The following is a 12077-nucleotide window of genomic DNA, read 5'->3' as shown; positions in this document are numbered from 1 at the left end:
CCTGGAGGGCAGCCCTGCCTCGTGGTCCTTGGAGGCCTGGCAGATCTGCTGTGGCCTTAGCAGAGACTCCCCCCCACCGGCTTTCATGTCGCCCCCAGGGGAGCTCAACGAGAAGCAGAAGGTGGAACTGGAGCGGAACATGGCGCTGGTCCAGCAGCAGAGCCGGGAGCTGAGTGTGCTCAAGGAGAAGATGGCCCAGCTGGGCGGCCTGGTGGAGAAGAAGGATCGGGAGCTGAAGGTGGTCAAGGAGGCGCTCAGGTGTGCGGGGGCGTCCGCATGGCGCAGGGAGGAGCCTGGCACAGAGGGGGGCTCCGAGGTGCTGCTTGAGGAGTTGAATGAATGAATGATACATGTTTCGTTGGTTCACAGCCTCATCAATTAAAACAGGCCTTTGCTGAGTTCTGTGCTTCTCAGACATTCTTGCCCAAGATTTCAGAAAACAGGTTTCAGCTTAAACACCACTTCCTCCAGGAAGCCCTCCCTCCCTCACCCTCAGCAAATATAGCCAAGGGATGCTGCTCTGCCTGGGGTCCCTCGGCCCCTGCACTCTTGTCCCACTACCCCTTGTCACACAGCAAGGCTACGACTGCCTGTTTATTGCCCACCTTCCCCATGGGAACGGGGTCTGTATAGACCTTGCCCACTGTTGCTGGCATGCACACAGTGCCGCCACATATGGGAACTTAGTATTTATTGAACAAACGGATAAACTGGAGGTGTCAGCATAAAATAAATATAAAATACTGTCATTGTCCCACGGATTAATCTAAAAAATACCTGTGAGTTTGTAATTTTGTTCATAGCTTACCCATGTTTTAACATAAGTAATGTTTCCCCCCCAAAATTTTGAGTAAAATTGGTGTTTTCTGTGTATCCTGTAGCTTCTTGTCCCTGGGGGCCAAGGCAGATTCAAACAGTGGCTGAAAGAACAGGCCCAAATCCAGGCTGCCTGGTTTCAAAGCCAGACGCCTCCGCGTCCAAGCTCGGTGACCACGGGTAAATTGCTGTGTGTCTCTTTGCTCGTCTGTAAAACGGGGCAAGGAGAGTCCCTAACTCATGGAATTATTTTGAGGAATAGAAGGGTTAACACAGACAAAGTGTCAGAAATTGCAGACATGCAGCCGATGCCCCTGTAAATGCTACGGCAGGTGTCCGCAGGGTAGGAAGCAAAGGCAGGTGCCCGCTGCCCTGGCCACTCTCCCATGAGTCTCCTGACACCAAATTCTCCAGAAACCTGGGGGCAGGAGACTTGAAGTCTCAAAGAATTCAGTTATCTGTAAAAATAGACCTCCACTTCCTGGTCTGCCAGTGGGTACAAAAGTAATTTGCGGTTCCCGGAACCTCGTGCCCTCCTGCTGCCCGGACGGCTCTTCTCTGCCCTAGGGCTGCCCAAGAGAAACACAGACTGCAGCTGAACACGGAGAAGGAGCCGAAGCCCAGGAAGAAGGCCCAGATGTGTGACATCTCTGTGCAGATAGAGCCAAGCCACGCCGAGGTCTTCTCGAGCAGCCAAGACGTGAGTGCCCACCGGTCCTGGGCAGCTGGAAGGACACACGGAGGCAGAGCCCAGTGGTGGCTTGCTTTCCTTTTGAAGATATTTCATTCTAAATTCCCGAAGTATGGCCTGATTGTGTGAAATGTACAAAGTAAAGTACAGAATCCTGCCCCTCGATTGCAGCCCCTAGAGGTCAGAGTTTGGCCACCAGATCTTTTCCTCGCAGAGGCCTCCACATCCTTACGTGGGCAGGAGTGTGCGGGGGACGCACTCCGCCCGGGTTCGAATCCTAGCTCCTCCACTTGCAAACTCTGTGAGGTCCCTGTGTGCTAGTTCCCTTGTCTGGGAGGAATGACAGTCCCCACCTTATCCATATACACACACAAACCCATACGTACAGATGTTTATCAATAGATCACTCTATTGCTAATGGTCTCGAACCACATGCATTCTGCAACTTGGTTCTGTTTTACACAACACTATTTAATGGACATCTTTTCAAGTAAGTATATAAAGATCTGTCTCATTCTTTGAAATGGCCGCGTAGAATTCCACCGTGTTCCTTTTATCCAACCAGTCCCCCGTTGGTGGACATTTAGGTTGTTTCTCCTTTCGCACGATGCTGTAGTTAATGTACTTGTACTTCCTAAACCGTGCTCGATAGGGCCGAACTGCCTTCCCGAAGAGCCATACACTTAACGCCCCATGGCTGTCCCTTGATAACTGCTCCGTGTGGCTGCCCGGAAGCCTTTGCGTGCCTGGAAGTCCCGTGCTCAAACGGGGAGCATGTCTTTGCATCCTCGAAGCTGGTGCTCACACTCTGTCCCTGTGGCTGGGGCGGCGAGACTCCCTATCGTCCGTCGTTGGCTGATCGTGGGGTGCAGTGGTTCCTCGAGGCCCCTGGTTTCCTGGAGTCCAGGGATAGCCTTCCCCTTGGCTTTAGGAACCTGGAAAGTGGGGCGTTCCAGTAATAGGCTTTGGATTCTCACTAGGAAGCAGGGCCAAATGTGTCAGCTTCCTTCCCGCTTTCTCAGAGATGCCTTTCTCCTGCCAGACAGCATCGAGCCAGGACCGCAAGCAGCTTGAACGAAAGGCCTCAAGGTCCGGCCAGCTGTCCTTGGCACCGACTCCTGTCCAGAGCACTTTAACAAAAGTGTCTTCTTGTTGCTCGGGGCGACCAGGAGGGGCCCGTAAGCTCTGTGGGGCAGGGAGTGTGTCACTCCCGATGGAATCCCAGGCTCTTAGAGCAGGACCACCAGACCCATACCCATCTACTCATTCAACAACTATTGAGCACCTGCTGCATGCCGGGGGTCCCTGCCCACACCAACCCCCCTTGGACTCTGTACATGTTCATTAGAACGGATTGTTGAACTGGGATGCCCTTGACTTCTAATTTGTGTTGTGAAAAGGGATTAGTGGGGGCTGGGGGAGAGCGGCTGCAAGATAAAAGGAAAATGTATTTGCTCCCTCTGGAGTGGTTTCCTCCCTCGGGCCACTTCCTGCTTTCCAAGCCAGAGTGGGTCAGAGGGTTTGAGAGTTGTATGAGAAAGAATCTCCGTCCTCTCTAAATAAACGGATTCCCAGGAGAGCTGTGAGGAGGGATCACGTGGCGCTCTGGGAGCTCCTCGGGCCACGCAGAGGCTGTACCCAGGCTTCGCTGCCGCGGCTCCCCCCAGCTCCCCAAATTCAGTATCTCCTGCCCTTTCCTGCACACAGAGAGACAGAGAGGCAGAGAACGTTCTGGCGGTTTACTCCCGGGGCAAACACACACCCTCAAAGAGATGAGTGAGGCCAGGGTAGAACCGACCGGGGAAGTGCCCCCCCCTCCCCCGTGCAGCCTGGAGCAGGACAGGGCCGGGGTCCCAGCACCAGCAAGGTCCTCTAAGTGCAGCTGGGGGTGGATGCCCCCTCCCCCACCATCTGCTGAGCCCTGGTCCCAGCTAGAAAGCTGGGCCAGCTCTGCGGCTCCTGTTTCTGACCTCGGTCCATTCAGGCTTTGTATTTGTTGAGCACCTACTATGTCCAGCCAGGCACAGTGCTGGGCCTGGGAACAGGGCAATCAACAAAGGGGACAAAGACCTTGCTCTCTCGGAGCCTACGTTCTGGGAGGGGAGGGACAGAAATAGACATGTCAACATCAGGTAAAGTGCCCAGTGGGAATAAGCGCCCTGAGGAACCACAAGCCAGATGGGCAGAGTCCCGTGCTGGGGGTGGGGGCTCATTCAGATGCGGAGGTGGGGAGGCCTGCGTCGGAGGAGACCTGGGCAGAGCCTGAAGGACAGGAAGGAGCGAGTGGTGAGGACATGGGGGACAGTCCCAGGAGGGCCTCAGATGGCACTGCGGAGCCCCTTGAAGGTGGCCATGGACCCTGGACCCCCGGTGGCCAGCGTGGCTAGCACGAGGCCTGGGACGTGTCCTACAGGGCCTTAATAAGCCTTCGAGTCACCGCAGGAAGAAGAGCAGATGCCTGTCTCCTTTCCCTCCTCTGCGCTGTCGTCCTGGTAGCATTTATCTCGCTGAGGAATTAGAGTATTTACGTACCTGTTTGTTTCTCTGTCATCTGTCTGCCCATAAAAATCAGCTCCACGGCGGCAGGGGCTTGTCTGCCTGGTCCCCGCTTTCACCCAGCGCCTGGAACGGTGTCTGGCATGCAGCCGGCGCTGTGGTTGGTAAATAGATAGATGATTGATAGATAGATAGACAATTTTAAAAATAATTTTGGTTCCCTTCGTGCTACATATGTCATCGCCTATATCTATATCTATCTATATATACGTACAAAGTGAACCAAAATTGTTATTTAAAAATTATTATAAGAGAACCAGATTTCCAATTTCTCCCTTTCTTGCGGGTTTGACTGGGGCCTTCCCTGGCAGCTCTGTCTGCGACGGCAAGCCGTTCCCAACACCCCGCCCCATCTCCCCACTTCATTTTCCCTTTACCATTTATCGCCAAACACCGTATATTTTCCCTGCTTGTCTCCCGTCGTCGTCTGTCTCCCCACATGAGGAGGCAAAATCCGTGACGCAGGGGTGGTGCCGGCCTTAGACCCTGCTGAGTCCCCAGAGCCTGGAACGAGGCTTGGCACCTACAGCTGCTCCGTACATCTGTGGGAACGAACGAATGAATTGCTCACCCCAGACAGATGTCTAACTTGCAGTCCGGACTGCACCCCAGGAGGTCCTGAACCTCTAGCAGTTATGTGCAAAATTTTGTATGTGACTTTTTCTGGAGAAAAGAACCCTGCGTGCTTCCAAACCTTAAAAGGGTGCCTGACTCTTAAAAGATGAAGAAGACCTTTCCTTGTCTGTTCTCTTAGTAAACCCAGCGCAAGCCCGAGCTGTCCAGTGAGGTCCCCGTGTCTCCAGTGGCTGCCACGTTGGAGGGTGCGTTTATAAAACACCCCCATTGTCACAGAAGGTTCTGCGCCACGGCGCTCTTCCAGAGGCCCCGGAAGTCTCAGAGGGAGATTTTCCTTTCTCCAGACCAACCAAGGGCCGATGTGTCACATTTCCCCTAGCAAGTATCAGACAAGCCTTTGTATTACCAATAAACAGGAGAGCATCGTGTGTTCTCATCTAAAAATGCCCCTCCAGGAGTAGATTGGCGTGATCGGAAACAAGACCACAGTGACAACAAATGGAAACCCAGGCATAGAAGAATGTTAGCGGAGAAAATAAATAAAACGAGGAAAGGGAACATAGAGGAGATCTTTTATTTATAGTGATGCTAAGTAGGTAGGAAAGTTGGAAATCTTCCTAGATGTGGCTTGATATTTGAGACGAGAAATTTAAATTCCTTCTCTGCCGAAGCCCTTACGGTATTTTCCAAACGTGCTAAGTGACAGTTTCTGCAATGCATGAATTGCCCATGTTTCTGTGAATGTAAGAGCAGTATTCTCATCCCTAATCAACCACTGTCTGCGCCATTCTGCCCACAGGAGCAATCCTTCAGTGACCTGGGGGCCAAGTGCAAAGGGTCTCGACACGAGGAGGTCATTCAGCGTCAGAAAAAGGCCTTGTCGGAACTTCGGGCACGCATTAAAGAACTCGAGAAGGCCTGCTTGGCAAGTAAGTCTCCTCCTTCCTGGCCAGAGCAGCGGACCCCAGACACGGGCTCATTTTGGGGACTGACCGACTTGCCGGGACTGTCATCTCTTATCCCCGTGATTTCAGAACTGAAAGCACATTGCACTGCAAAAACAGATGGACAGCCCGTGAGCTCAGAGTGAAGAGCAGGCCTTGAGGTTAAATAAACGGGGTTTCAGTGAAGAACTCACTATTGTCCTTTTCTTTTTTCTCTGTGGCCGGGGGGAAACTTTGTCATGGACTAACGCTGTCTGAGGATCAGCGTTGGGGAACCTCGTAGAGTACCCCGCTTAGCGGGGATAGGGCTCTGTCAAGATTTGGAGCTTACTGTTGGGTAGGGCACAGGGCTAGGAGCCGGAAGCCCGGGTTCAAGTCCTGCCCTTGTGTGGCTGAGGGACCTCAGGCAAAGTTCACCCTCAGTGCCTCGGCGCTGGCACCTACGTGGCGGCAGCCTCATACTAGCTGTGTGACCTCGGACGAGTCACTTAATCTCTCTAGGCCTCAGTTTCCTCATCTGCCAAGGGAGGTCGTGAGGATTAGAACAGGCCTGTGGTAAGTGTCCCATAAGTAGTAGCCGTGGTTATGACACGAAATAACTTCTTCCTGAGCCTTTCTTTTGAGTCTAAATTATTTCTTTTCTAGATCGTAAGGACCACCTGAATGAATCAATCCTAGAATTAAAGACTCTCAGAATGGAAAATAATGTCCAGAAAATATTATTGGACACAAAACCTGATTTTCCAGCTCTCTCAAGAATAGAGATCCCAGCGGTAACCAAAGAAACTTTGTCTCTGCAGTGACCGGCAGGTGGAGCGGGTGGGCCTGCGGGCGGACGCCGGCCGGGTGCCCCGGTGCAGCCGTATCTATCGGTGGGTGGGGCCAGGTCCTCCCTGACGGGCTGGTGTCTGTACTCACCGGTCAGGGCCCTGGCCGCACCAGTTGTCCGGTGTTTGCACAGAAAGGTGGCCTTCTGTTTGTGCCCAGCATGGTGTGTCATTGCGTTGACACTGGGCAGATCCGTCGCTGAAGCACGGTAGGCCCCTCTTCCCATCACGTGGGACGCTCTGGAGAACATGTTCAACAGGCTGATTTATAACATTATACCCGAAGTTTGCCTTTCACTGTAAACTGAAAAACGTGAACGCATGCAAGGTAGCAGAAGGCAGTCCTGACTAAGAGGACACAAGTTCTGGAGCCCCCAGGGCGTGTGTCCAGATCCTCGCTCTGCAAGCTGTGTGACTTTGGACAAGGCTCTTAACCTTTCTGGGACTCCATTTCCTAGCTGTAAAATGATGATAAAAAAATTAAAGGAGATAATTCTGTGATTAGCCCAGTGCCTGGCTCATAGTAAACACTTAATAAATGATAGCTGTTCTTATTATTCGATATGATTTAAATACTGTTTTTCGAGGAGAATTTCTCTTCTTAAAGAGGCACAGTTTTATTTGCCAGGATTTCCGGAAGTGATTTGAATGTGGAATTGAAGGTGCACTCGTACCCTAACGGATGTCTGGGCGTTTGATGGACACGTGACTGGGGACAGCTCGGGTCGGTGCCAGTCACAGGACCCACTGAGTGCACACTTGCTGCCAAGCCAGGTCCAAGCCACACGCAGCCTTTAGAAGAAATACCAAGTCCATCCTATCGGTACCAATGTTCTCTCCCAGTAGTTTTTCCGGACACTTGCCTTAGAGGATCTTTGGAAATGAGCTGGTTTTCTTGATAAAATCAAACCCTCCTTCCCCAAGGTAGGGAGTGGAGGGTCACTCTCCAGATTCACAGCCTGACTCTGTTCCAAGACTTGGCTCCCCCTTGCAATGACCCCAGTCCCACCACTGACACGACACAGCAGGAAACCTCTCAACTCTCTTAAAAGACCTGAGTCCTCCAAAGTTGGCAGTAATTAAAATCAAAAGAGGAGAAGGAGCTGGAGGAAGAACAGCTGACGTGTACTGTGTGCCAGGAATTGGGCGGAGCCCTTCATTATCTCACTGAAGCCTCACAACAGCCTGGGTCATAGTCACCATTATTATCCCCATTTTATAGATAAGAAAAACTGAGTCTTCAGAAGGTCAAATACCTCACCCAAGGTCACAGAGATAATGAATGGTGGAGCCAGGACTGTGTCCCTAGAGGTCGCTAGTCTGCAGAGAAGGAGGTGGAGACAGTGTCATTGAACTCGTAGCCCAGACTCTTCCTTAAATGACCCTTGGTCAGGACTTCTGCCACCTTCAGGAAAAGAGAGGGGGTCCTGGAGAGGGGAGCAGAGGGTGCAGCTGAGGGGGCTGGAGATGCCGAGCTGCCTTTTATGTTCTCTCGCAGCAAATCTGCCCAATTTATTGTCACCCCCAAACACCCGCTTTATTCTTATTTCTATAGATAGATAAATACATCTACTCTTAATACAGACAAATATGTCCACCTTACCTATCACAGTCCTATAAAGTCCAAAGACCTATAAAATTTTAGGCCTCTGTATATTTGTAATTGGATTTTGTTTTGTTTTGTTTTAAATCTCAGCAGTTTCCAGTGTAGTGCCAGTCACCGCCGCGGGCTGAGATGACTTTGGCGATCATTGGCGCTGCTCACGGCAAACACTGAAATCCCAATTTCGTTGTAAGGAGATTCATGAGGGCTGTTTGTGGCCTTCCCTGCTTGGCCTGGTGGCTCTTTCATGCATTTGGTTGGAGCTGTCTGCAGCCAGCTGGCTGTGTCAGGTCTTAGCGGCACAGCTGTAAACACCTGCCGCCCTGCACCGTGCCGGGAAAGGGTCTGAGCTGATGCTCGCTTGCCCACTTCCACACGAGGAGGACATTTGGCCAGACTTCCTGGGGGTCTAGTTTCTGCTGCGTGCAAATGAGATCCCTTTCATAAAAGGAGTGGAATATTTTCTAACCTACAGTCATTCATTCAACAAACACTCCCTCCTGTGCCACTGTGTGCCAGGTGCACAGGGAGTGGGACGGTGAGCAAACAGCCACACAGCCCCGGTTTCTGCAGAGCTAGCATCGAGACCGGGGTTTCTCAGCCTTGGCACTATTGATATTTTGGGCCAGATCATCTGGACCAGTGGGGGGACGGCCTGTGTATCGTGGGGTATCTGGGGGCATCCTTGCCTTCTACCCACTAGACGCCAGTAGCACTCCCCATCTTCAGTTGTGACAACCAAAAATGCGTCCAGACCCTGCCAGATATCCCAGGGGAGGAAACAAAATCACCCCAACTGAGAGCCACCGTTCTAGAAGGAAGACAGTGAGCAAAGATACAAATGATGTATCATTTCAAAGAAAGAGTCGTTCTCCGAAGGATAGGAACACACTTAGAAGAAAGCAGTTGACAAAGAAATCAGACTGAATGTTCAGGAACCAAAATGAAAATCAACTCTCTTGAGTTATTTTTCTGTAATCACAGCGCATTAGCTTCTGGTTGGAGACATTCACAATGGAATGCCAAGAGAGAGTTTTTCTTTCTGATTTCAGCCTCAGAATGGCCTTTACAACCCAGGATCCAGCTCAGCAATGGAGAAGTCGGGGAGAATGGATGTGTGTGAGGCTTTAGCCCTCAGCGAAAAGCTGGTATGTACACGCGACATCTGTCCCCGCCCCAAAGCCTGGGTCCCCTGCAGTCATTGTTAACCATAAGATAGTTTGGCTAAATATCAACCTCATATACCTATTTAGTTGTTCTAATAACTCTGCGAGACCCATCTATTACCCCAGCATGGGTCAGAGATTGCGTAGCCTAATTCCTTGGAAAACTGGGTGGTTGGAATGAATGTTTACATCTGTTGTCATTTCCCCCCGGGTTCTCGCAAAAGGCAAAGTGGGAATGGATGTGGAGAAAATGAAAGTCGTACTGAAGCCCAATTGTGCTCGTTTCCAAAGCATTTGTTCTCTGCAATTACAGAAAATGAATGAAACAAAATTAGACGTTTGCTTCCTTAAAGCGGCCACCAGCGGTCTCGGGCGATGCCTCTGATCCGCAGTCGCTTTCCTTGCAGTACATGGACATGAGCAGAACGCTGGGAAGTCTGATGAACATCAAGGACATGTCGGGTCACATGTCCATGAAGTGCCTCTCCCCCAAAGAGAGGGAGAGAGTCAGCCAGCTTCGACAAAGGGACCTCGATCTGGTGTTTGATAAGATCACCGAACTCAAGAGCCGGCTGGAGAGGAAAGAGGAGCTTTTGCGAGGATACGAGAAGGACATTGAACAGCTCAGGTACCGCGGGACCCCATGTCCCTGGGGAAAGGCCCAGGCCTCCCTTCTCCTGGCTAAACATAAGCGGGCAGCAGACACCTTGGTCTGGGACCAAAGGGCAGAGGCCTGAGCGTGGAATGACCTAAATGTCGGGAGAGGGAGGGGGAGGAACAGCCACCAGGGCCTGACGGAGGCGAGTCTGTCTGCGCGAAAGCGGCCACAGAAGCGCTCGGGTGTCTCCGTCCTGTGTGCTGTCTTCCTGTGCAGGCTGCACCTTTTGTGACCCTTGGCTTATGACTTCCCACCTGTGTGGCTTTGCCAGTTCCGTACTTTCAATAGCTGCGGCCCCGGGAAGGTGGGAGGCGCTGGCGGCACACCCTTCGCCACGCTCCCGGCACACAGACTCCGCCGAGGAGCTGTTTGTGCTGCCCTCTGCTCCCAAACCCTTGTCTCACTCTCAGCTTGTAATGACGGTCCTCCGAGACCCCTCTGTGGAGGTCTTTGGAGAGGCTTCGGGGTCTGGGACGCTGAGGATGGGAGGAACGACGAGGGAAAAGAGACTGTCCCCCCTGTGCCCCCAGGCAGAGCAAAGTGTCCGTCCAGATGTACCAGGCACAGGTGGCCAAGCTGGAGGACGACATCTACAAAGAGGCGGAGGAGAAGGCCCTGCTGAAGGAGGCCCTGGAGCGCACGGAGCACCAGCTGTACCAGGAGAAGAGGGTCAACAGGACCATCAGGCAGCAGAAGGTGAGACGCCTCTGCCCGGGCGGAAGCTCCCAGCTGCCCTCGGCTCCCTTCGGCGATGGCAGAGCTGGTGCAGGAGCGTTTGCTGTTGCGAAGGAGGCGGCAGAATAGCCTCAGCATCAGACAGACCCAGGTTCAAACCAGAGCTCTCCCACCTACTGTGTGACCTGAGGCAGGTTTCTTAACCTCTCTGAGACTCATGGTGCTCATCTTTTTAATCTCTTTAAATGGTGGCTGCTATTCATATTCGTACTGTTCTGCCAGGTGCTGGAAGACATAGGTGAATAAGCTCTCCGAGAACGGAGATTTGGGCTCGCTATTCTGAGCGCCTGAGCATAGAAGACACCCAGTAGCTACTTGGTGAATGGATGGGTGGACAGACAGACAGGCTGACGGATGGACAGATGGATGGAGGGGTGGATGGATGCATAGAAGGACACTGGACCAAGAAGTGGGCAGGTGGATGGGAAGATGGATGTCCTTGGAGACCATACCCTTTAGTGTGGAACAGACGGGTGCAGAGCTGACTTCAGGCTGACGCAGTGGGGTGAGGGCTGTGTCAGGAGGGTGCCTGGGGCTCTGTGGCCCAGGGGAGGGCGCCCACCCATCCTAGAGCACCAGCGAGGGCCTCCCAAAGCCTTGAGACCTACGCTGAGTTGCAAAGGAAAGTTGGAGTTTGTCCACCAAAGGGACGGGCGGGCGGACATGCCAGGCTGAAGGAGCCAGAGGAAAGGCAGGAGGATGAGGCGTGCTCCCTGGCACGGAGCTGGAAACGGCATTGGCTTGAGAAACCCAGATTCCAGGCTCACGCTGGGGGCCCAGCCAAAATAGGTTGACTCTCCCCCTCCCCCAGTATCTCATCTGTAACACGGTACAGCAGTCAGTCAGCCCTGGGTTCAGATCTTCCACTTATTAACTGTGTGACCTTGTGCAAGTTTCTTCCCCTCTCTGAGCCTCGCTTTCCCCATCAGTAATGGGAGCTCAGAGCCCTGCCTGTCGGGATGGTCGTGAGGATGGAAGACAATGCAGGCATCCCTCGCCATCCACACTGCCCTGTCTGAACTCGGGAGCCAAGTGCTTTTGGATGGTGAGGGGACTTGTGGCGTCTTTAAAGTACCCACCCAGGTCCTGGCACCGGCAGGTGGATGTTGCCTTCCCTGTGCTGCCCATGGCCTGGGCACGTGGTCTCTCAGGTGGGTTCCGTGACCAGCACCCAGACGGTTTCAAAAGCTCCCTGACCACCCTGAGCCTGCCGAGGGGCTGGCAGAAGGGCTTTCGTGTTTGCAGTTTACACCTCCGTCCATCCACTCCTGCAGCCCCCAAGCATGTCTTTGGGCTTCCTCCGGGCGATGGAACGGTGACTTCTAAATAGAATCAGACTCTCCCTTTCCCTTGACTCTTGCCTACGGCAGAGCAGATCTCAAGGCCGGGGTCAGGCGGACAGGGAAAACAACCATGGCCACCGTCTCTCTTCATGACGTCTACAGGCCGGGCCTTGGGCCCCGTCTGCGCCTTGCAGTCATGGTCTAACAGCCCTGCCGGGTACA

The 12077-nt window shown here is 52.8% G+C and overlaps 1 protein-coding gene across 1 annotated transcript in view; it reads left to right on the top strand.

Annotated features, from left to right (window-relative positions):
- The window catches only part of FHAD1 (forkhead-associated (FHA) phosphopeptide binding domain 1), a 117496-nt gene that overhangs the window by 96095 nt on the left and 9324 nt on the right, over positions 1 to 12077 (top strand). Inside the window, exons 23-29 of the mRNA XM_012662483.1 lie at positions 99 to 258; positions 1384 to 1516; positions 5439 to 5568; positions 6229 to 6356; positions 9066 to 9161; positions 9587 to 9807; positions 10368 to 10533. Of these exons, the coding sequence (XP_012517937.1) occupies positions 99 to 258; positions 1384 to 1516; positions 5439 to 5568; positions 6229 to 6356; positions 9066 to 9161; positions 9587 to 9807; positions 10368 to 10533 (1034 nt within the window). The remainder of the gene's footprint in view (positions 1 to 98; positions 259 to 1383; positions 1517 to 5438; positions 5569 to 6228; positions 6357 to 9065; positions 9162 to 9586; positions 9808 to 10367; positions 10534 to 12077) is intronic.

Source organism: Propithecus coquereli, unplaced genomic scaffold (genome assembly GCF_000956105.1).
Source record: "Propithecus coquereli isolate 6110/MARCELLA unplaced genomic scaffold, Pcoq_1.0 Scaffold77, whole genome shotgun sequence".
NCBI lineage: Eukaryota > Metazoa > Chordata > Mammalia > Primates > Indriidae > Propithecus > Propithecus coquereli.
The sequence above is the reverse complement of the archived record's forward strand: the minus strand, read 5'-3'. Positions and strand labels throughout refer to the sequence as shown.